This window comes from Eubalaena glacialis, chromosome 3, assembly GCF_028564815.1.
Source record: "Eubalaena glacialis isolate mEubGla1 chromosome 3, mEubGla1.1.hap2.+ XY, whole genome shotgun sequence".
NCBI classification, from domain to species: Eukaryota; Metazoa; Chordata; class Mammalia; order Artiodactyla; family Balaenidae; genus Eubalaena; species Eubalaena glacialis.
Genome location: NC_083718.1, coordinates 166,908,713 through 166,931,788, shown reverse-complemented (window position 1 = coordinate 166,931,788; position 23,076 = coordinate 166,908,713). Strand labels below are relative to the sequence as shown.

The 23,076-nt window shown below is 37.5% G+C and overlaps 1 protein-coding gene across 2 annotated transcripts in view; it reads left to right on the top strand.

Moving 5' to 3' along the window:
- Positions 1-331: 331 nt before the first annotated feature.
- ZMYM4 (zinc finger MYM-type containing 4) overlaps positions 332-23,076 on the top strand; it is a 170,669-nt gene continuing 147,924 nt past the window's right edge. Inside the window, exon 1 of one of the 2 annotated variants that reach the window (XM_061184507.1) lies at positions 332-599. Coding sequence is in view for 1 of the 2 variants with exons in the window: in XM_061184504.1 (XP_061040487.1) it covers positions 561-599 (39 nt within the window). In the remaining variant the exon portion in view is untranslated. The remainder of the gene's footprint in view (positions 600-23,076) is intronic. The other variant, XM_061184504.1, reaches the window with a different exon arrangement.

Sequence of the window (23,076 nt, the reverse complement as noted above, 5' to 3'; positions counted from 1 at the left end):
TTTTACTAATTTCTTTCATTCCTCCTTCATCACTGCGTCATGGTCCCTTTAAGGAAGCGGCCATAGTTGAGTAGTGGGAGCAGCTGCTGGCTGCAAAAAGACTTGCAGGATTTGGCCTACCCTGGGCCACTCAACGCGCACGCTCGGGACCGGGGGCTTGGTGGGAAAGGAAGGAGGGGCTTAGGGTGCGCCTGCGCATCAAGGGCGCGCGCAAGGGGCTGGTTTGGTGATCCCTTTAAGAAACCGCAGGCGGAGGAATTTCTCTGAGAGAAAATAATCCTACTCACGGGGCCCCTTGGAGGCCATTAACCCCCCGAGTCCCGGCCCCCCCCCCCCTTTCTCGGGCAGGCCGTACCGCCTACGCGCGCACCCGTGGGATATCCAGATCTCCGACCCGGCGCGCGGCATCCGCCCCCTCCCCACTCTAAGCGCCAGGCTCGGCCAGGTCCGGGGAAGCTGCCGCGAGGCGGCCGTGCCTGCAGTGTGGGCGGGGGCCGGGGGCCCGAGAGGTTCCGCCGCCACAGCGCTGGGAGCCGCAGTGGTTCCGAGCGGGGCCCAACATGGCGGAGAGAGAGGTGGAGTCCAGCCCCCGAAAGAGGGTAGGTGAGGTGAGGCAGAACTCGGGCGGCGGGCGGCGGGCGGCGGGGGGCGGGGCGGGGGCCGCGTCCCGGGGCCGGGGCCGGGGCCGGGAATGGGCCATGCGTAGGCTCGTGGAGGGGTCGCCGAGGCCCGGTTGGGGAAAGGTTGCGGGCAGGACTGAGGCAACCTTGGGTCTGTAGCGCGCTTAGAGTGGTCCTTCGGCAGGTGGGACAAAGATTTGCTGCTGGTTGGGAGGGGGAGGGGCGGGGGCTGTTGTTTGTGTTTTTTTATTTTTCCAACACTGGGGGTGGGTTATTTGGGCCAGGGGAGGGAAGGTGTCAGATACTTAAGTGCATCTTCGGTGAACCAGAGTCTGGAAGTTTAACAGGAGAGAGGTCAGGTGGGGGTGGTGGTGGCGGGAATGAGTGGTGGAGGGGTCTTCGGTGATACCATCGCGAATTCATTTTCCTGCCTCCTTTCCCCTCCCCCCCAACCATTATCAAGACCAAGGTGGAAGTGGTGCTCTTACCTGAGAAGAAGTGGGGTCGTTGGCATGCCCTGATGTATGAGAAAGATTTTGGCAACTATCAATGTCATTTTCTAGTCTAGCCTCTTTACCAACATTTAAGAACGTGGAAGAGTGTGACAAGTTTTGTCATATCAAGGATGTACCCAAACAACCTGCAGAGGCGAAGCCAATTCCACATAGTTGTTGAGTGCCTTTTAAAGTTTGTCTTGAAACTTTTCTTATTTAATTGAGTGATTTTTTTTTCAGATGGAGAATAATACAGTACTGTCGATTGAGCAGTATTTTTAGATTTTTTCTTTTACCCCCCGCCGCCCTCCCGCTTAGCGTGTTAAGCAGTAAGTTTACTACCAGGAATCTTCCTTTTTGTGAACGGTATCAAAATGAAGTTAGTGTTAAGCCAACTGCTTAAAAAATTACTGCGTAATCTTTATTGAGAATGCCCTTTCGATTTATCATAAAGTTAGCAATCTCATATAGATAATACAACTAACATTTTGAGTGCTTACCATGTGCCTAGCACTGTGCTTTATAGGAAGAATTAAACCTCACATTTACTATGTGAAACCCATTTTGCAGATGAGGAAATGTAGGCGTAGAGGGGTTAAATAGTTAAGATCAGATAGCTAGTTAAGAGGTTGAGCTGGGATTTGAATCCATGTTTGTCCAAACTACGGTGCTTGTTTTGGATGTCACATAGGCGTTTTTAAAATCTATGTTTCTCTCCTTAAAAGCTTAAAGGGTAAATAACGAGGGAAGTGTCAAGCAGTATTTTTTCCACAATTTATTAGGAAAATATTTTCAACTACATAGCTGAAAAAATTTACAGGGAGTGTCCATAGTATCCACCATCTAGATTCTACCATTAACATTTTGCTATACTTGTTTTATCACATATTTATCCACATTTGTCTCTTTATTCATCAGTTCTTATTTTAATGCATTTCACTGTAGTATTGAGCAATTAAAATTTATTGTTGCTAGTCTTAGGTTTATAAAATTTTAGATCTCCCTCATGCAATAATTAGATCTTTCTCATACATAGGACAAATTAAGCTGTGTGATAGTATGTCCAAATAGTTCACTTAGTATAAATGTTGGTTATGGAATGCACGTGTTTTGAAATTTTAAATTGTTCTTCATGCTGTGAGCCAGTTTTAAACTGGATCCTCATTATGCTTGAGTGAAGGCGTATGGCATGTGGTCCACCAATTAAAATATAAAGAATAAATTATTTTAGATGTGTAATGTTTATTCAAGGAGGTCTCTGAATCCAGTTACTACTAATGCTGTTGTCATTCACAGTATAAGGTAGAATGTTTTAGAAAACATCTATGTGCTTTGGTAACAAATTCAACTAGATATTAAATACTTCTTTCTCTTCTAATACACTTAAAAGGTGCCACACTGGTAGCAGTCTAAACTTTATTATTTTTTAACAGTATGTAATATATAGAGCACTCGTACAGGTTTTCCCCATTATTTTACCAGTTTCATTGTGGAGGAAGGTTACAGTCAGTGTCTTTTAGGCTCCATAATCCATTTTGGTTTTGATAGTTTGGTTAGAATGTTCAGTAGAGTTGTCTTAAATGGTACACATGGTGCATGTGCTTTTTTTCCTTCATTTTTTGTCTGTGCCTGTGCTTAAACTCCACATGGATTCCATATGTGTACTCCAAGCAGATTAGTGGGGACTGTGTACAAAAGTACAGTATCTTATAAAATAGTTTGCCTTGAGGTAGTTAAACAAACTACGTAGGCCTAGATAATAAGTTTAGATTATTTAATCTGAAATTTCATTGATGACATGGTATTGTATTTATGATGCTTACTGCCTTTGACTTTTATAATCATAAGTCACAAAAAATTGTTGAGTACCTGTGCTAGTTCATGAACTATATGCTAGGCATTGTGCTCTGGTATATGGTATTTATGATCATTTAGAATTATATATTCTGACTCTTCTGCTATATTGTGAACTCCATAAGGGTAGGGCCATTATATGCTTTTTGCATCTCCAACACCTATGACCTTCACATAATAGGAACTCAAAAATTGATTTTTGGTAAGAAAAGTTTACCTGTTGCATTAGAGGCTCTATGGCTTGGGTACCAAGTTATCTGGTTTGTAATTCTGGGACCTTCAGTTATCTTTCATATCACCCTTTACACCCTAAGTTCTCTTCTGTGAATCCAGATTTAAGGATCTTGTGATTGTTCTGGATTACAGTTAGATGGGAGAGTGTGTTTTTAAAACCATTGAGTTAACAACCTTAAATTCTTTGTAGGTCTGCCTGGTGTCTTATGTTTGTGGGCACTTAGGACAATAGGTATTAATTAGGTAAGATTGATTTGATTGTATTCAGACTATATCTGAATGCCAGTCTCTCAATTTGTGAACATGGGGAAGCTGAATATGTGGGTGGGTGAGCACTACATCCATCTGTCATCTCTGCCTTAGAAAGAACCAAGTTCAAATGAAGGCCAGTATTTTTTTTTTTTTTTAAGGCACTGAGGTTTGTTTTTTTTTTTTTTGATGTGGACCATTTTTAAAGTCTTTATTGAATTTTGTTACAATATTGCTTCTGTTTTATGTTGTTTTGGTTTTTTGGCTGTGAGGTATGTGGGATCTTAGCTCCCTGACCAGGGATCAAACCCGCACCCCCTGCATTGGAAGGCGAAGTCTTAACCACTGGACCACCAGGGGAGTCTCTGAAAGCCAGTATTATACACACACACTCACACTCTCTTACTTTAAAGTCAGGATACTTTTGAGATATTATTTATGAGTTTTTTTAAAGACTGTAAAATTTTTATTTTCTGAAATAAGTTTTAAAATTCATTACGTAGGCTTGTAAGTAGAGGGGTTATTTTATGCATGGTTATTGTAATAAACTATTAGAAGCATGAGATCTAACTAAATCTGGTGGCCAAATTTTTTTGTGAAATCCCTTTATCTTTTCAAAGGTTACATACAAAATAATAATAACTTTTGTAAGTGTATGTGTTATTACCTGGTCTAGTAAGTTGTGTCCATTTTCATACTTAAACTTTTCTGTATATTAAATTTGAGGTATATGTGTTTGGCATGCTTAATAGAGAGAGAAAGCATATGTATAAGTAGTATGCTTCCATTTTTGTAAAAACAAAGTGATCTTTCTTCCTCACATATGTGTCTATACTTGTATATGTATGAGCTTGGAGAAACTTGTGGAGGACACATGTCAGGCTGTTACCATTGATTACCTTCAGCAGGTGGGGATAAGAAAGGAAAGGGAGACTAAGGGGGAGAATTTTGCAAAATGGAAAAATACTCGGGGTATAATATTAAGTGAAAATGTAATCTATTTTGTTATTGTAAGTATGTAAAAATTGAACGTGCATGTAGATAGGAATAGAAAATAACATGAACAAATGAAAACATTGATTTTACTACTGATGGAATTATGGAGAAGTTTTGTTTTGGATTTCCATTATTTTAATATTTTATAATAAAATAATTGCAAAAGGTTTATCCCTCTTAATTCCTTAATGAACTTTTTATCTTTTGTCTTTTGGCTAAATGTGTTGCTTAAAAACATGGTGGTACATATCATTAAAAATATTTGCAGATCATGTGTACACAGTGTAAGTTATCTACTTTAAGAATGCATTGGCTCTTCGTATAGAGAGCATTTCGAAGAGACCATTCTAGTGTTGACAGTGATCCTGAATTGTTTTCACAGTGCCCATCTTGTAACTAGCAGAGGCTTCTGTAAATAATGATAATACCTGGCATTTATAAACATTTTAATTTCCAGTCATTCTAAATATTTTATATGTAGTATGTTTTTTAATTCTCATTAATTCCATAAATAGTAGTTACTATTACTGTCCCATTTTATAAATGAGGAAACTGCGGCACAGAGAGAGCTCAAGGTCATAATATAATAGGCTAAACCAGGATCAAGTACCACTTGAAAAATTGTACTGTTTGATAAATAGTATAGGTTAGAATTCATTATAATAACATGCAGTAATTAATAAACATACATTAGTTATTAATATATATGATATATGGTAAATGTGTAATATATGGTAATATGTGTAAATAATAGTATAGGTTCAGAATTCATTATTTGGAATTTTTGGTTGTTAAAATAATATTGAATTAGGGACTTCCCTGGTGGTCCCAGTGGTTAAGACTCCGCACTTCCTCTGCAGAGGGCGCAGGCGCAGGCTTCGATCCCTGGTTGGGGAACTAAGATCCTGCATGCCACGTGGTGCGGCCCCCTCAAAAAAAAACCAAGAAGAAACAAAACAAAAAACATTGAATTATATTTAAAACAAATCGATGTAAATTACTTATCAGGAAGCATCAAATTAACTTTCTGCCTATGAAATATATCTTGAGATAACCTTAAAACACATGCAACTCACATGTTTATTTTTAAGAAATATACACCAAATATTTTAAAGCTATGATTCATTTAAAGATGAAGCTTATGCTTCCTTTGAAAATGGAATGATTTTATTATATACTAAAGAGAATATAAATAGATAAATGTACAATTGCAATTTCTCTGGATTTTTTTTTTTTTTTAAAGATTTATTGATTGATTGATTGATTGTTATGTTGGGTCTTACTTTCTGTGCTAGGGCCCTCTCTAGTTGCGGCAAGCGGGGGCCACTCTTCATCGCGGTGCGCGGGCCTCTCACTATCGTGGCCTCTCTTGCTGCGGAGCACAGGCTCCAGACGCGTAGGCTCAGTAGTTGTGGCTCACGGGCCTAGTTGCTCCGCGGCATGTGGGATCTTCCCAGACCAGGGCTCGAACCCGTGTCCCCTGCATTAGCAGGCAGATTCTCAACCACTGCGCCACCGGGGAAGCCTTCTCTGGATATTTATAAGATATTTTTGAGTTCTGTATTAGGAGACCAACTTTTAAAGAAGACTGACTACTACTACTTTTTAAAAAAGACTGACATTTCCCTTAAATATTCTGATTATTTTACTATGAGTTAACAGTATGTAATTATTGTAGCAAAAGAAAGAAAAAGAAAGCATTTTAACATAGTATTGGGCTCTACCATACAAAATTGCTAATATTTGATGTACAGAAATGCCTTTTCATATGGCTCAACCCAATAGTAAGAGCATGGGCTTTTCAAAGTCTGGTTATGTTCATCCTCTGGTATTTAGCAATAATATACCCACAGTCACTTTCTTATGCTTAGGGAATACTTATAATGTTATTTTAATTTCATTCTTATCGTTCTGGCCTCCCAGAATCTTGAGTTAGCTGCCTTCCTGTCTTTGACCAAAGACAGTACCTGAACAAACCTTTTTTGTCCAACATATAGGCTACCCACTAATCTTTGAGGTCAAAGATCACATGTGTTCATCTTTCTTTACATTTCCCAAAATGTCTTACAAATTTATATGTAGACACTCACATGCATACTACACATTTATGGGCAAAATTTAAAAACTTTGTTTCATAATTCTGTATCAATATAGAATATAAAATATAGATTGGTACAATAAACCCCATGTTCTTAATACCCAGTTTTGACAACTAAACAGTTATCAACATTTTGCCATTCCTGTCTCATCCAACTTTTTCCTTCCTTTCTCTTTTTTTCCTTTTCTTTCTTTGATGAAATAACTTCAAAGAAATCTCAGGTATCACATCATTTAATCTATAAATACTTCTGTATGTATTTCTAACAGATAAGAAAAAAAAAAAAACAACCACAATACTATCATACCTAACAAAATTAAGAGTTTCTTAATCTAGTTCAGATTTCTCTGATTCTTTAAATGTCTTTTTACAATTGGTTTGTTTAAATCGCTATCCAAATGAGATTTACTATTTCATTTGGTTTATATGTCTCTTAAGTTTCTGTTAACTTTAACCATCCCCTCCCATCCCCTGTCCCCTATAGCCCCTGCACTTTTTCTCATGCTATTTATTTGTTTAAAAAACTAGCTCATTTGTCCAGGAAAATTTACCACATTCTGGTTTTGGCTGATCGAATTCTCGTGGTGTTTAACATGTTCAATTACCCTTCATATTTTCCACAAAATAGTTAGATATAGAGCAGTGGTTCTCTATTTTGGCTGAAACATTAGAATTACGTGGCGAGCTCTTAAATATCCTGATTCCCAGGTCAATTAAATCGGAATTCATAGGGTGGATTCTAGGCATCAGTATTTTAAAAAATTTCCCAAGTGATTTCAGTCTGCAGCCAAGGTTGAGAACTTGAATTGGTAGAGCTTTATGAGATTTAGGTTCAGTTTCTTTGGAAAGAAAAATTCATAAATAGAGTGATTGTATAATTTATTTTCCATCAGACAATTTTAAGAATGAAAGGGTGTGCTATTTAATAATTACAGTGGGACAATAGCCATGAACTGGGACTGTCCTGGACTAATTAGGACGTATAGTCACTCTATTAGGTGATGCTGCAAATTCTTAATTGCATCATTCCAGGAGGCAACTAAACAGTTATCAATATTTTGCCATTCCTGTCTCATCTAACTTCTTCCTTCCTTTCTTTTTCTTTCTTTCCTTTCTTTTCTTTCTTTCCTTGCTCCCTCCCTTCTTTCCTTCCTTTCTATGAAATAACTTCAAAGAAGTCTCAGGTATCACATCATTTAATCTATAAGTACTTCTGTATGTATTTCTAACAGATAAGAATTAAAAAAAAATACAACCACAATACTGTTATACCTAACAAAATTAAGAGTTCCTTAATCCAGTTCAGATTTCTTTGATTCTTTAAATGTCTTTTTACAATTGGTTTGTTTAAATCACTATCCAAATGAGATTTACCATTTCATTTGGTTTATATGTCTCTTAAGTTTCTGGTGGTTGTCACACTTAGTGATACTAAAATTGATCAGTTTAGGTTCTGTCAGGAGAATCCAATATAGTTCTTAACTTTTCACCTAATGGATTTATCAGCCATTGATGATTGTTGCCTAGATCCATTATTTCATTAGAAGAGTGATTTTCTATCATTTCCCCTATATTTATTCATTGGAATTCTTTCATAAAGAGTTCCTTTATCAATTATTTGGTTACCCTGTAAAATCATTTATACAGGAGAAGCAGAATAATTGCTTATTTTTTCCCCTTTACCAATTTTCAGAAGAATGAATTGACACCTTAGCAAATCCCAAAGTTGAGGTTTGGGAGGGGATACCACTATGAACTCATGAATTTTAATATAGTTTATATATTTAAATTTATTGTGGTTAGTATTCTTTTTGATGTTTAAATTTGTCATATTTTTGATCAATGGGTGTCTGTATTAGTTTCCGAAGGCTGCCATAACAAATTACTACCAACTTGGCTTAAAACAACAGAAATTTGTTATCTCAGAGTTCTGGAGGCTGGCTGTCTGAAAATAAGGTGTTGGCAAGGCAGTGTTCTCTCTGAAGGCTCTAGGAAAGAATCCTTCCTTGCCTCTTCCAGCTTCTTGTGGATTGATTTGTGTTCCTTGATTTGTGGCAGTATAACTCCAGTTTCTGCCTCCATCTTCACACTGCCGCCTTCTCTCTATGTCTTTCAGTGTCTTCTAAGGATACTCTTCATTGGATTTAGGGTCCATCCTAATTCAGGATGCTCTCATCTCAGGATCCTTACCTTAATTACATCTGCAAAACCCATTCTGCACACATTCTGAGGTTCTGGGTGGACATGTCCTTTAGGGGCCACAATTCAACCCACTACAGTCCGCCCTTTTGTCCCCAAACTTCATGTCCATTCTGCGTGCAAAATACATTCACCTCATCGCAACACCCCAAAAGTCTCAACTCATTACAACATGAATTTTTAAGCCCAACTCATCTAATATCATCTCAAAAAGTCCCAAATCTCAGTATCTCAACCATCTAAATTAGGTATAGGTGTGACTCTGGGTATGATCCATCTGGAGTAAAATTTCTCTTTATGTGTGGACCTGTGAAACCAGAAAACAAATTTTCTACTTCCAAAATACAATTGTGGGACAAGCATAGCATGGACATTGCTTTTCTAAAAGGAAGAAAATGGAAGGAATAAAGGGATCACTAGTCCTAATCAAGTTCAGAACCCACCAGGACAAGAGAATAATTCTCAAGACCTGAGAATAATTCTCTGTGACTTGATCTTCTGCCCTCTGGGTCCATGGAGGCACTGTTGACCCCTGTTTTGGGCCTGCTTCTCTAGCCTCTGCCTTTGTGCCTGTGGCTCTGTCTTTGGAGTCATTTTTCTTTTTCTTGAAGAGTAGCACTTGTTGGCAGCTGAGTAACTTTATTAGCTCTTTCCTGCCCATAGAATTCCAGAAGTCAGTTTTTTTTTTTTCCACTTCGTCTAGTTTCTTCCTTTAAGAACAGTCTGACCGTGTTTTTTCTGGTTTAATAATGCTCAAAAACCTGTGACTCTCCTTTATATATTAAGGGTATCCACACAGTTAGAAAAGAGAGTTCTTCACAGATCTTTCCTGGATAACCCCATCTCTATTCCTGACTTAAGTTGAGATGATTAATTGGATCCATGAGTCACACACTTAATATCTTCAGTAAGTGGTTGCCCAGCTACACCCTTCATCCTCTCACTAGAGCACACTTTTCTTATAATGGATTTCCTAATTTTAGCATCCTTTGCAATCTGGATAGGCTCAAATCATTAAGAGTTGTTTCCTTTTTGCTTAATGGTTCCTTCTTTAGTTTACCTCTTTCCTTTCCCTTTTTCCTATAAGCAGCAAGGGGTATCCAGGCTCACCTCAACACTTTGCTTAGAAATCTCCAAGTTCATTGCTTCCAAGTTCTGCCTTCTACCTAACAGTAGAACACAATTCAGCTGAGTTTTCTGCTCCTTTCTAACAAGGATCACCGTCTAGTTCCCAGTAACATAGTCTTCATTTCCCTCTGAGATCTCACCAGAAGCACCCTTAACATATTTTTTTCCAACATTCTGTTCATAGTATATGTATTCTCTAAAGTAATAGTAGCTTTCTCTTTTTTGCTCCTCACTTCTTTCTGAACCTTCATTAGAATTGGTGAATACAGATATGTCTATATTTGTACCAACCATCTCTTAAAGGCAATCTAGACTTTTTCTATCATGCTTCTCAAAATTCATCCACCTTGTACCTATTTCCCAATTCTAAAGTTACTTCCACATTTTTAGGTATTTATTACAGCAGCACGCCACCTCTGTGTACCAAAATCTGTATTATTTTCCTAGATTTGGCATACCTCACCAGAAACTTAGTGGCTTAAAACAGCAGAAATTTATTTTGCACGGTTCTGGAGGCCAGAAGTCCAAAATCAAGGTGTTAGCAGGACCATGCTGTCTCTGAAGACTCGGAAAGAATCCTTTGTCTCTTCCAACCTCTGGTGGACCCAGGTGTTATTTGATTTTTGTGGCAGCATTACTCCAGTCTCTGCCTCCACCTTCACATGGCCTCCTGTCTCTGTTTCTTCTTTTCTGTCTAAGGATGATCTTCATTGGATTTAGGGCCCACCCTAATCTAGGGTGATTTCATCTCAAGATCTTTATATTAATTACATCTGCAAAGAAGTTTATTTCAAAAAGATCACATTCTTAGATTCTGGGTGGACATATCTTTTGGGGGCACAATTCAGCCTACAGCAGGGTCTTTAAGGTTAGTACCTGAATCCTTTTTAAAAATTGTTATTATTTTATATTTAAACAATTGCCTTAAAATTTTGTAATGTCTTAAAATATACATAACATAAAATTTATCATTTTAATCATTTAAAGTTTATAATTCAGTGGCATTAAGTACATTAACAATGTTGTGCAACTATCACCACTATTTCATCCCAAACAAACTTTGTATGTACATTAAGGCATAGCTCTCCATTGCTTTTCCCTCCAGCCCTTGGTGTGTTTTCTGCCTATTCTAATCAGAATTTGCCTATTCTAGGTATTTCGTATAAGTGAAATCATAAATATTTGACCTTTGGTGTCTTAGTTCACTTAGCATAACGTTTTCAAGATTTATCCATGTTGAAGCATGTATCAGAACTTCATTTTTTTAATGGCCTAATAATAGTCCATTGTATGTATGTAACACGTTTTGTTTATCTGTTCCTCTGTTGATTGATGCTTGGGTTGTTGCTACCTTTACGTTGCTGTAACCATTGCCATACAAGTATCTGAGTTCCTGCTTTCAGTTGTTTTGGGTATGTACCAAGAAATGGATTTGCTGGGTCATATAGAAATTCTATGTCTGTCTTTTTGAGGAATCACCAGACTGTTTTCCACAGAGGCTGCACCCATTTCCATTCTCACTAGCAACGCATGGGGGTTCTGATTTCTCTACATCCTCTCCAACGCTTGTTCTTTTCTTTTGGTAATAGCTATCCTAGTGGGTGTGAAGTGGCATCTCATTGCGGGTTTTTTCCCCCTGTTTTATTGAGATATAATTGATGTACAGGATTGTATAAGTTTAAGGTGTACAGCATAATGATCTGACTTACATACATCATGAAATGATCATCACAATAAATTTAGTGAGCATCCATCATCTCGTATAGATACAAACTTAAAGAAATAGAAAAAAAATTTTTTTCTTGTGATGAGAACTCTTAGGCCTTATTCTCTTAACAACTTTCATGTGTAACATATAGCAGTATTAATTATATTTATCATGTTGTATGTTACATTCATTGTGGTTTTGATTTTTTTTTCAAGTATAGTTGATTTACAATGTTCAGGTGTACAGTAGAGTGATTCAGTTATACATGTATATATTCTTTTTCAGATTCTTTTCCATTATAGGTTATTACAAGATATTGAATATAGTTCCCTGTGCTCTACAGCAGGTCCTTGTTGTTTATCTGTTTTATATATGGTAGTATGTATCTGTTAATCCCAAATTCCTAATTTATCCCTCATTGTGGGTTTTTGTTTGTTTGTTTTGCCCTAGTGGCTTGGGGATTTTAGTTCTCCAACCAGGGATTGAAGCTGGGCCCTTGGCAGTGAGAGCACAGTCTTTTTTTAAATAAAATTTATTTATTTATTTATTTATTTATGGCTGCATTGGGTCTTGGTTGCTGCGCGCGGGCTTTCTCTAGTTGCGACGAGCGGGGGCTGTTCTTTGTTGCGGTCCACGTTCTACTCATTGTGGTGGCTTCTCTTGTTGCGGAACATGGACTCTAGGTGCGTGGGGTTTAGTAGCTGTGGCTTGCGGGCTCTAGAGTGCAGGCTCAGTAGTTGTGGTGCATGGGCTTAGTTGCTCCACAGCATGTGGGATCCTCCCAGACCAGGGATTGACCCCATATCCCCTGCATTGGCAGGTGGATTCTTAACCACTGTGCCACCAGGCAAGTTTCGAGAGCATGGAGTCTTAACCACTGGACTGCCAGGGAAGTCCCTTGTTTACACTGTTTTGATTACTGTAGCTTTGTAGGAAGTTTGAAATTGGAAAGTGTAAGTCCTCCAACTTTGTTTTTTGTTCTTTTTTTCAAGATTGTTTTGGCTACTTGGGGTCTTTTAAAATTCCTTATGAAATTTAGGATTTTTTTCTGTTCCTGTGAAAAGTGCCATTTGAATTTTGATAGGGATTGCATTGAATCTGTCAATCTCTTGGGTAGTATTTTTCATCCCAACACTATTAAATGTCCCAATAAATGGGATGTCTTCCAATTTATTTAGGTCTTCTTTAATTTCTTTCAGCAATGTTTTGTACAAGTCTCTCAGTGTGTAAGTTTTACACCTCCTTGGTTAAATTTTTCAAAGTATCAGTGAGTGTAATACACCACATTGATAGAATGAAGGAAAGAAACACATGATTATATTTGTTGATATAGGAAAAAAAGCATTTGAAAAAAAACCCAACACCTTTTATAAAAGCACTCAAGAAACTAGGAATAGAAGGGAACTTTCTCAACATGATAAAGGCCATATATGAAAAATCGTAGCTAACATCATATTTGATGATTAAAGACTGAAAATTTTTTCCTCAGAATAGGAATAAGACAAGCCCTATTTTGGCATTTCTACTCAATGTATATGAAGTTTTAGCCTGAGCAGTTAGGCAAGAAAGAAATAAAAGACATCCAAATTGGAAAGAAAGAAGTAAAACTGTATTTACAGAGGACATGATCATGTATGTAGAAACCTCTAAAAATCTACCCCCCACCGAAATCAAACCCTGTGAGAAATTCAAAAAAGTTCAGGGTAAAAAAAGCAACACAAAAAAATCAGTTGTATTTCTACACGCTAGTAATGAACAATCCTGAAAGGAAATCAAGAAAGTGATTTCATTTATATTAGCATCAAAAATAATAAAATTCTTAGGCACCTGTATCCTTTTGACTTAACTCCAGTAGTCCTTGAAAGAGTCTTCCCTTTTTGGCCAAAAAGATGTTTCTAGGCTCATCCTATACATTATCATTTCAGATTTGGAATTAACTCCAAGAACTTCCTTTCAGTGGGAAATGGTAGTTATAGACTACAGTTTGAACTCAGGCAAGCCTTTTGACTTTGGAGTTGTTTTGAGATGGTATCAGCTGTATATTTCCTGTTCACTCCTCAGCCGCATCTGCTTTTCCTTCTGTTTCACCACTGAAATTCTCTTTTTTTTTTTTTTAATTTTTATTGGAGTATACAGTTGCTTTACAATGTTGTGTTAGTTTCTACTGTACAGCAGAGTGAATCAGCTGTATGTATACATATAGCCCCTCTTTTTTGGATTTCCTTCCCATTTAGGTCACCACAGAGCATTTAGTAGAGTTCCCTGTGTTATACAGTAGATTCTCATTAGTTATCCATTTTATACATAGTATCGGTAGTGTATATATGTCAATCCCAATCTCCCAATTCATCCCACCCCCCGGAAATTCTCTTTAAGATCACTGAAATGATCTAATAATCACCAAATCTAATTGATGCTTTTTTGGAACTTTCCTTTTTTTAAAAAATTTATTTATTTTTTTATCTTATTTTTGGTTGCGTTGGGTCTTCGTTGCTGCGTGTGGGCTTTCTCTAGTTGTGGCGAGCGGGGGCTACTCTTCCTTGCGGAGCATGGGCTTCTCATCGCAGTGGCTTCTCTTTTTCTGGAGCATGGGCTCTAGGCAGGTGAGCTTCAGTAGTTGTGGTGGGTGGGCTCAGTAGTTGTGGCACACGGGCTTAGTTGCTCCGCGGCATGTGGGATCTTCCCGGACTAGGGCTTGAACCCTTGTCCCCTGCATTGGCAGGTGGATTCTTAACCACTGTGCCACCAGGGAAGCCCCTCCTTTTTGATCTTTGTTAGACATCTGATCCTATTGCCCACTCCTTCCTTGAAACTTCTCCCTTATTTATAAGAAGGCATTCGCATGGTTCTTTTCTTGAATTGCTTCTTTTCAGTCATTTTAACTCTTTGCTTGCCCAGTAGGTCTTGTTCCCTCAGCCTGTATTTTTCTTGGGTAATCCCTTCTACAGTGATTTTAACCACTACCCATTAAATACATTATGTGATTTCCTTTCTTCTTTGCTTCGCTGTTGTCTCTAAAACTCAAAATCAGTGTTTCCAAATGTGAGCTTTGACTTGTATTTTGATGTCTTACAAATATTGCTAAGTCAGTATGCCTAAAATGGAAGAACTCTCTATATCCTTGACAAGTACTTACTCTCCCAAATAGTGCTCTGTTCCTTCTTAACCTGTTTTTCTTCCTGTGTTATCTCACCCAAGTTAGAAACTCTGAGTTATCTTGCTTCTTCCCTTTTTCTTATTAATCCAGGTTTTGTTTTTGATTTTGTTTATTTATTTATGGCTGTGTCGCATTTTCATTGCTGCGCGCGAGCTTTCTCTAGTTGCGGCGAGCGGGGCTACTCTTTGTTGCGGTGCACGGGCATCTCATTGTGGTGGCTTCTCTTGTTGCGGAGCACGGGCTCTAGGCGTGCGGGCTTCAGTAGTTGTGGCTCGCAGGCTCTAGAGCACAGGCTCAGTGGTTGTGGCGCACGGGCTTAGTTGCTCCGTGGCATGTGGAATCTTCCCGGACCAGGCATCGAACCCGTGTCCCCTGCATTGGCAGGTGGATTCTAAACCACTGTGCCACCAGGGAAGTCCCAACTCTCGTTTTTTTATAAGGTGAATGATCCAGAAATACTAAGTTTTCAATCTTGTTGAAAGTCTTGGAAGTCCCAAGTCCCGTGATTTTTAAAACTTTATTTCTGCTGCCACCACCCTAGTTCTGGTACTTGTTTTACGTGCTTTGTCTTTTTACTTTCCTTGCCTTTACGACTCGTTTTCCCTTTCCGTTCTCTACTGTTTCCTCTACCCCATTCATTTTATACGTTGGAGACTGATTTATCTTCAGAAATGAAAATCTGTTCATCTATAAGGTAACACATTGGCTCCCTCACTACTATTCTAATTCTCCAAGATAGGTACTCTTTGGATTCTCTCCCTGTGGCAAGCGGCAGGTTGCCTCACAGTCCTTACTGTCATCCTAGAAATTTACTTTTCCTTCGTGGGAGAGTTTCTTTTTGGTTATCTCTGCTACTATCATGTTAGCTTTGGTAGGGGTTCTCCTTGGGCTCTGCAGCCCGAATGTGGAGACAGAATCTTTGCTTAATTCCACCCAACACAGCTGAGATCAGGCTATGATTTTTACACAAGGCTGTTAAAAGTTTAGCATAGTAGGAGGGAATTAGAAAACAAATACAACTGGCTCTTATATATGGCTGATCTAGGAGAAATGGGCAACATTTACCTACTAAGCCTTCAGCTTGTCTAGTGAGCAGAGGATATCTTTTCTTTGGAACTTGGAAGCAGTTTGAGATTTGGGGGGAAGAACTCATTCCCCCCTCCTTCTAAGGAGCTAACATCCTGACCTATAATTTCTTGTTTTTTGGCTGATTAACATTAAGAATAGCAGTGCACTTCAGGAGATTCAGTCTCCTTTCTTCGGAGATGTAGTGTCATGTTAGTCTTTGGCTCCAGTGGAGCAAATAGATCAACATTAGTGTAAGAGAGATTGGTTCATTCAACAAATGTTTAAGATACATTTCACACATGGTTTTAGGTGCTAGAGAAATAATAATGAACAAAAGAAAAAGAAAGTCAAGGTTCGTGCTAATGGGGGGGGCAAGATAGAAAATAAACAAGAAATTGATAAAATAATTTCAGGTAGTGAAGAACATAAGAGAGCACAGGATAATATGATAGTGAGTGACTGGGGTGGGAAGAAATAATGTTAGATATTTCTCTGAGAAGCCAGTTTGTGGTATTCAAATATGAGCTCTTAAAAAGATTCCTTTAGCTCCTGTGTGCAGGATGAACTTCAGGGAGCAAGGTGGGCAACAGGGTCAGTTAGGAGGCTCTTTGGGTGTAATCCTTGTGTGAAGGTAACCGTTGTTTGGGGTAGGTGGAGATGGTGAGAATTGGTTGTGATACATTTTGGAGATGGAGTCAATAGGACTTGTTGATGGATGAATGTAGGAAAATAAAGAAGACTGCTGACCCCTAGGTTTTCACCTTGTTAAACTAGATAGTTGGTGGCACCATAAACTGAGGTGGGAAAACTGGAAAAGAATATACATAGTAATGGGGATGAAGGAGGAAACTATTATTTCTTTATATTAGATTACTGATCTAAATTGCTCATGAGTAGTGTATAACAACTTCATTATAAAGTGTAGGTTAGAGTTTCTCAACCTCAATACCATTGACGTTTTGGACCAAGTCATTGTTTGTTTGGGGCAGGGCGAATTGTTCTGTGCATTGTGGATGTTTAGCAGCGTACCTGCACTCTATCAACTACATGCCAGTAGCCCTGATTCCCCATTTGTGGGAACTAAAAATATCTCCAGGCACGGCGAGATGTCTCCTGAGGGGCAAAGTTGCCCCTGGTTGAGTACCACTTCTCTAGATATTTTTACCATATATCCTAAAGACCTGTCCAAATTGTTCCAACTACTTCTCATTCCATTCTCTTATATAAATTCTGATAATACAACCATATTGATTGACAGGCCATTTTTCTTAACCTTTGTGCCTTTTTAAAAATCACAATATTTTATTCAAGCATAACTACTACTTATATAATTTTGTTTCCTGAATTTTTTTAACCTAAATTTTTGTTCTAAGCACTGCTTCTGTTATTAAAAATATACCTGTTAACATAATTTTAATGGCATTGTAATATTCTTTCCTACAGATAAACCATAATATAGGACTATTCTCCAGTTCTTAGGTTGTTTAAAATTATTTCCTATTAAAAATGAGGCTAAACTAGGGGAAATGCTGGGACAAGGGAGTGATAGACAAAGGGTTTGAGATTTCTTTCTGGGGTAATTAAAATATTCTAAAATTGATTGTGGTCATGGTTGTATGACTCTGAAGATACTAACACTGATTGAATTGTGCACTTTAAATGGGTGAATTATATGGCATGTGAATTATAGCTCATTGAAGTTGTTACTGAAAAAGGCTAAAGCAAACAGCATTATGTGTAATTTTTGTCTGTAACTGTAGAAGTGAAATTACTGATTCAAGGCATGGGGAAAATATATTTAAGGTTTATTGAGGTAAAATTTATGTAGAGTAAAATTTACTCTTCTTATTGTACAATTCAGTAAGTTTTGACAAATACATATATTTCAGTAGCTACCAAGATAGTCAAGATATAGAACAGTTCCATCAACCCCCAAATTCCTTCATGTCCCTTTACAGACAGCCTGTCCCCTACCTCTAGCCCCGATCTGTTTTCTTTTCTGTAATTTTGTGTTTTCAGAAAGTTGTATAAATGACATAATACAGTACGCAGCCGTATGAGTTTTGCTTCTTTCACTTAGCATAATGTATTTGAGATTCATCCATATTGTTGCATGCATCAGCAGTTGCTTTTTATTGGTGACTAACATTCTATTTTATGGATGTAGCACAATTTGTTTATCCACTTGGCAGTTGAAAGACAGTTGTATTGTTTATAGTTTTTGGTGATTATGAATAAAGTCATAATATTTGCCTATAGGTTTTTAAAAAATACTATATTATAGAAAGAATGTACTTAATACACTAAGAATATACCTTTAACAATTAGCTGTTTCAAAAAATTTTAAAGCAAAGTATACAAATGGGAAAAAAAACTCTTCATAAGTTTATTATGTTGGGTATAATTTTTTTGTTTTTTTGGCCGCACTGCGTGCAGCATGTGGAATCTTAGCTCCCCAACCAGGCGTTGAACCTGTGCCCTCTACAGTGGAAGCCCGGAGTCTTAACCACTGGACTGCCAGGGTATAATTACCCCTGGGTATAATTTCTTTATATTTGTTCAAACTTAACCCTTTCTACAATGAATTTGGGGCAGTTCATAAAAAGATACATGAAAAAAAGATTAAAAAAACAGGGACGGGGAGGTGGGAGGAATTGGGAGGTTGGGATTGACACATATACACTACTGATACTATGTATAAAATAGACAACTAATGAGAACATACTGTATAGCACGGGGAACTCTGTGTAATGCACTGTGGTGACCTACATGGGGAGGAAATCCAAAAACGAGGGGATCTGTGTATATGTATAGCTGATTCATTTTGCTGTACAGTAGGAACTAACACAGCATTGTAAAGCAACTATACTCCAATAAGAATTAATTTAAATAAAGTAGAAACAGACTTAAAAAAAAAAAAAAGGACTGTAGTAGGAAAATACAGATAATTCTAATGTTGTGATTGATCAGAGAATATGATTACGTAAGTGTGTACCATTATTAAACGGAGCAAACATTACTGGATCCGCTTAAAAAAAACAGTATTTTCTAGCAGTGATTCTAAAAGTAATTTCAGATGGGAATCTTCAGTAGGAGACACTGAGATATAAGGAACAATAACATTTTCTTTTTAACAGAAAACAACTGAATTTCTTGCTTATAGGTTTTTGTATACACATACGTTTTCATTTCCATTAGGTAAATAATTAGGTGTGGGACTGCTGGGTCATATAATGTTTCCTTACATTGCATTTTGAGAGTTATTTATGTATTTTGGCTACAAATCTTTTATTAGAGATGTGTTTTGCAAATATTTTTTCCTAGTCTATGGCTCAATTTCATTTTTTTTAAAGTGTTTTTCAAAGAGCAGAAATTGAGATTGATGAATATACACACAGACACAAATTTAATTTTGTGGGAATCAGCACATAGATCACATCAAAGGACCCAGGAGAAAACATCATGGTGTATTTCTTTTTTCTTTCTTTTTCCTATTTTTTTCCAAAACAAGTAGCTTTTTATTGAAGTATAGTTGATTTACAGTGTTGTGTTAGTTTCAGGTGTACAGCAAAGGAATTCAGTTATACATATATTTATTTTTTTCAGATTTTTTTCCATTGTAGGTTATTATAAGATATTGAATGTAGTTCCCCTGTGCCATACAGTAAGTCCTTGTTGTTTATTTTATATAGAGCAGTGTGTTTCTGTTATTCCCAAATTCCTAATTTATCCCTTTTCCCTTTTGCCTTTTGGTAACCGTAAGCTTGTTTTCTATGTCTGTGAGTCAGTTTCTGTTTTGTAAATAAGTTCATTTGTATCATTTTTTTAGATTCTACCTATAAGTGATATATTTGTTTTCTTTTCCAACTTGCTTCACTTAGTATGATAAATTCCAGGTCCATCCCTGTTGCTGCAAATGGCATTATTTCATTCTTTTTCATGGCTGAGTAATATTCCTTTGTATATATATATACATCTTCTTTATGCATTCATCTGTCGATGGACATTTAGGTTGTTTCCATGTCTTTGCTATTGTATATAGTGCCACTGTGAACATTGCGGTGCATAAATCTTTTTGAGTTAGAGTTTTCATCTTTTCCAGATATATGCCCAGGAGTGGGATTGCTGGATCATATGATGACACTATTTTTAGTTTTTTAAGGAATCTCCAGACTGGTCTCCATAGTGGCTACACCAGTTTATATTCCCACAAGCAGTGTAGCAGGGTTCCCTTTTCTTCACACCCTCTCTAGCAATTATCATTTGTATGCTTATTGATGATGGCTGTTCTGACTGGTGTGAGGTGATATCTCATTGTAGTTTAGATTTGCATTTTTCTTAGCGATGTGGAGCATCTTTTCATGTGCCTGTTGGCCATCTGTATGTCTTCTTTGAAGAAATGTCTATTTAGGTTTTTTGCCCATTTTTTGTTGTTGTTTTTTATTTATTTGGCTGCATTGGATCTTAGTTGCAGCATGCGGGATCTTTCGTTGTGGCGCGCGGGTTTCTCTCTAGTTGTGGGGCGTGGGCTCCAGAGCACATGGCTCAGTAGTTGCACATGGACACTCTAGTTGTGGCATGCGGGCTCAATAGTTGTGGCACGTGGGCCTTGTAGTTGTGGTGAGTGGGCTCCAGAGCACGTGGGCTCCAGAGCGTGCAGGCTCAGTAGTTGTGGCATGTAGGCTTAGTTGCCCCACGGCATGTGGGATCTTAATTCCCTGAGCAGGGATTGAATCCGCGTCCCCTGCATTGGAAGGTGGGTTCTTAACCACTGGACCACCTGGGAAGTTCCTGCCCATTTTTCAATTTTTTGGTTTGTTTGTTTGTTTTTTTTGGTATTGAGCAGTTTGAGCTGTTTGTATCTTTTGGAAATTAATCCCTTGTCCGTCGCATCATTTGCCAATATTTTCACCCATTCCGTAGGTTTTTTTTTTTCATTTTGTTTATGGTTTCCTTTGCTCTGCAAAAGCTTTTAAGTTTAATTAGGTTCCATTTATTTATTTTAGTTTTTGTTTCCATTACTGTAGGAGATGGTTCCAAAAAAAACATTGCTGCAATTTATGTCAAAGAGTGTTCTGCTTATGCTTTCCTCTAGGAGTTTAGTATCTGGTCTTACATTTAGGTCTTCAATCCATTTTGAGTTTATATTTGTGTATGGTGTTAGAGAATGTTCTAATTTCATTGTTTTACACGTAGCTGTCCAGTTTTCCCAGCGCCACTTATTGAAGAGACAGTCTATTTCCACTCTACATTCTTATTTCCTTTGTTTTAGATTAATTGACCGTAAGTACATGTGTATATTTCTGGGCTCTCTATCCTGTTCCATTGATCTGTGTGTCTTTTTTTAAAAATCTGTTTGATTACTGTAGCTTTGTAGTATAGTCTAAAGTCAGGGAGCATGATTCTTTCAGCTCCGTTTTTCCTTCTCAAGGTTGTTTTGGCTATTTGGGGTCTTTTGTGTTTCCATGCGAATTTTAAAATTATTTGTTGTAGTTCTGTGAAAAATACCATTGGTAGTTTGATAGGGATTGCACTGAATCTGTAGATTGCCTTGGGTAGGTAGTATGGTCATTTTAACAATATTGATTCTTCCTACCAAACAACACAGTATATCTTTTTTCTTTTTTTAAATAACAACTCTATTTATTTATTTATTTTGACTGCACTGGGTCTTTGTTGCCGCGTGCGGGCTCTCTGTAGTTGTGGTGAGTGGGGGCTCTTCTTTGTTGTCATGTGCGCCCTTCTCATTGCGGTGGCTTTTCTTGTTGCGGAGCATGGGCTCTAGGCGCTTGGACTTCAGTAGTTGTGGCATGCGGGCTCAGTAGTTGTGGCTTGTGGGCTCTAGAGCACAGGCTCAGTAGTTGTGGTGCACGGGCTTAGTTCCTCCGAGGCATGTGGGATCTTCCCAGACCAGGGATCGAACCCATGTGCCCTGTGCTGGCAGGCGGATTCTTAACCACTGCACCACCAGGGAAGTCCCCATTCAGTTTCTATCTATCCTAGACCTTTTGAAATAGAATTGAGGGAGAAAGTGGAAGATTGCAGAGTAGGAACCACTGGCAGTAGAATTTGGCTCTGTTCCTTACCAGTAACATGGTTTGTGTTTCCTTATGGGTAAAATGGAAATGAAGACACTCTAAGTCTTAGTAGTTTTCAATAGGTTATTGCACATGAAATACACTAGGTGGTGATTTCTAAAAGCAAAGGGGAAAGAGTAAGAACCAAGGGTAATGTCATGGAAGCCTTAGAAGTCATCATTGCCAGGAACTGGGAGTGAACATTACTCTTTTCTTTTCTTACATTCCATTCTGTGTGACACTTGAATTATTTTAGAAGGAAATATTTGCTCCAATTATTCTTTCATTCAACCCATTTTTTCTCCTGAAATTGATGTTTTTGGAAGTTCTCAAATTCCAGTATATCATAGTAACTTCTTTGCTTTTTTTATATGATCTTCGTATGAGTTTTCATGAATTTATGTCAAAGTTGAAATGTGTCTCTAAAGATAGTTATAGAAAATATGCGTGTTTACTGACCTTCAGTTTTTCTTCATGTTTGATGCCTTAATATATGTATTAGAGAAGTAAGTACTTTTTTTTACTGTAATTTTTATATATGGAAAATAATTTCATTTTAATTGGAAGAGTATTTGACCATAATGACCATAATGAAAAGGAAAAAAGGGTCCTGTGTCTATTAACAAAAGAAGGTTTGTTTTATTCATTTCATTGTCATTTGTTGGAAGGAAAGAATACAGAAAGGCCCCCAAATAATTATTTTTAGGGTTGTTGTAAGAAGTTTTATTTGGAAAAAAGCTGCTTGTTTAGTGTGAGGAATAACAACTGTGTTTAAGAGGTTTCTGCTTGATTACTACTTTTTTTTCACCTTTGTTATGAAAATTTTCAAATATAAATATAAATGGATCGTTCAACTAATGCTCATGTATTCATTATTTATCTTTTTTAAGAGTCATCTATTTTCTGCCTCTTGTTTCATCGATTCCTCCCACATTTCTTTGTCTATAAAATTTTAAAGCAAATCCTGGATATATTTTTTTTCATCTATGAATACGTAAAGTATGTATCTCTAAAAGATGAATTTTATTTTTAAAAATCATAATCCTAAACATTATCACACTTAATAAAATCAGCAGTAATTCCTTAATATCACCTATAATACTCTGTTCAACTGTTGAAACTGTTTATTTCAAAAAGTTAGGAGTTTAAATGAGATTCGTGTGTTGCTAAAACAAGGTCTTTGGGTTGCTGTGT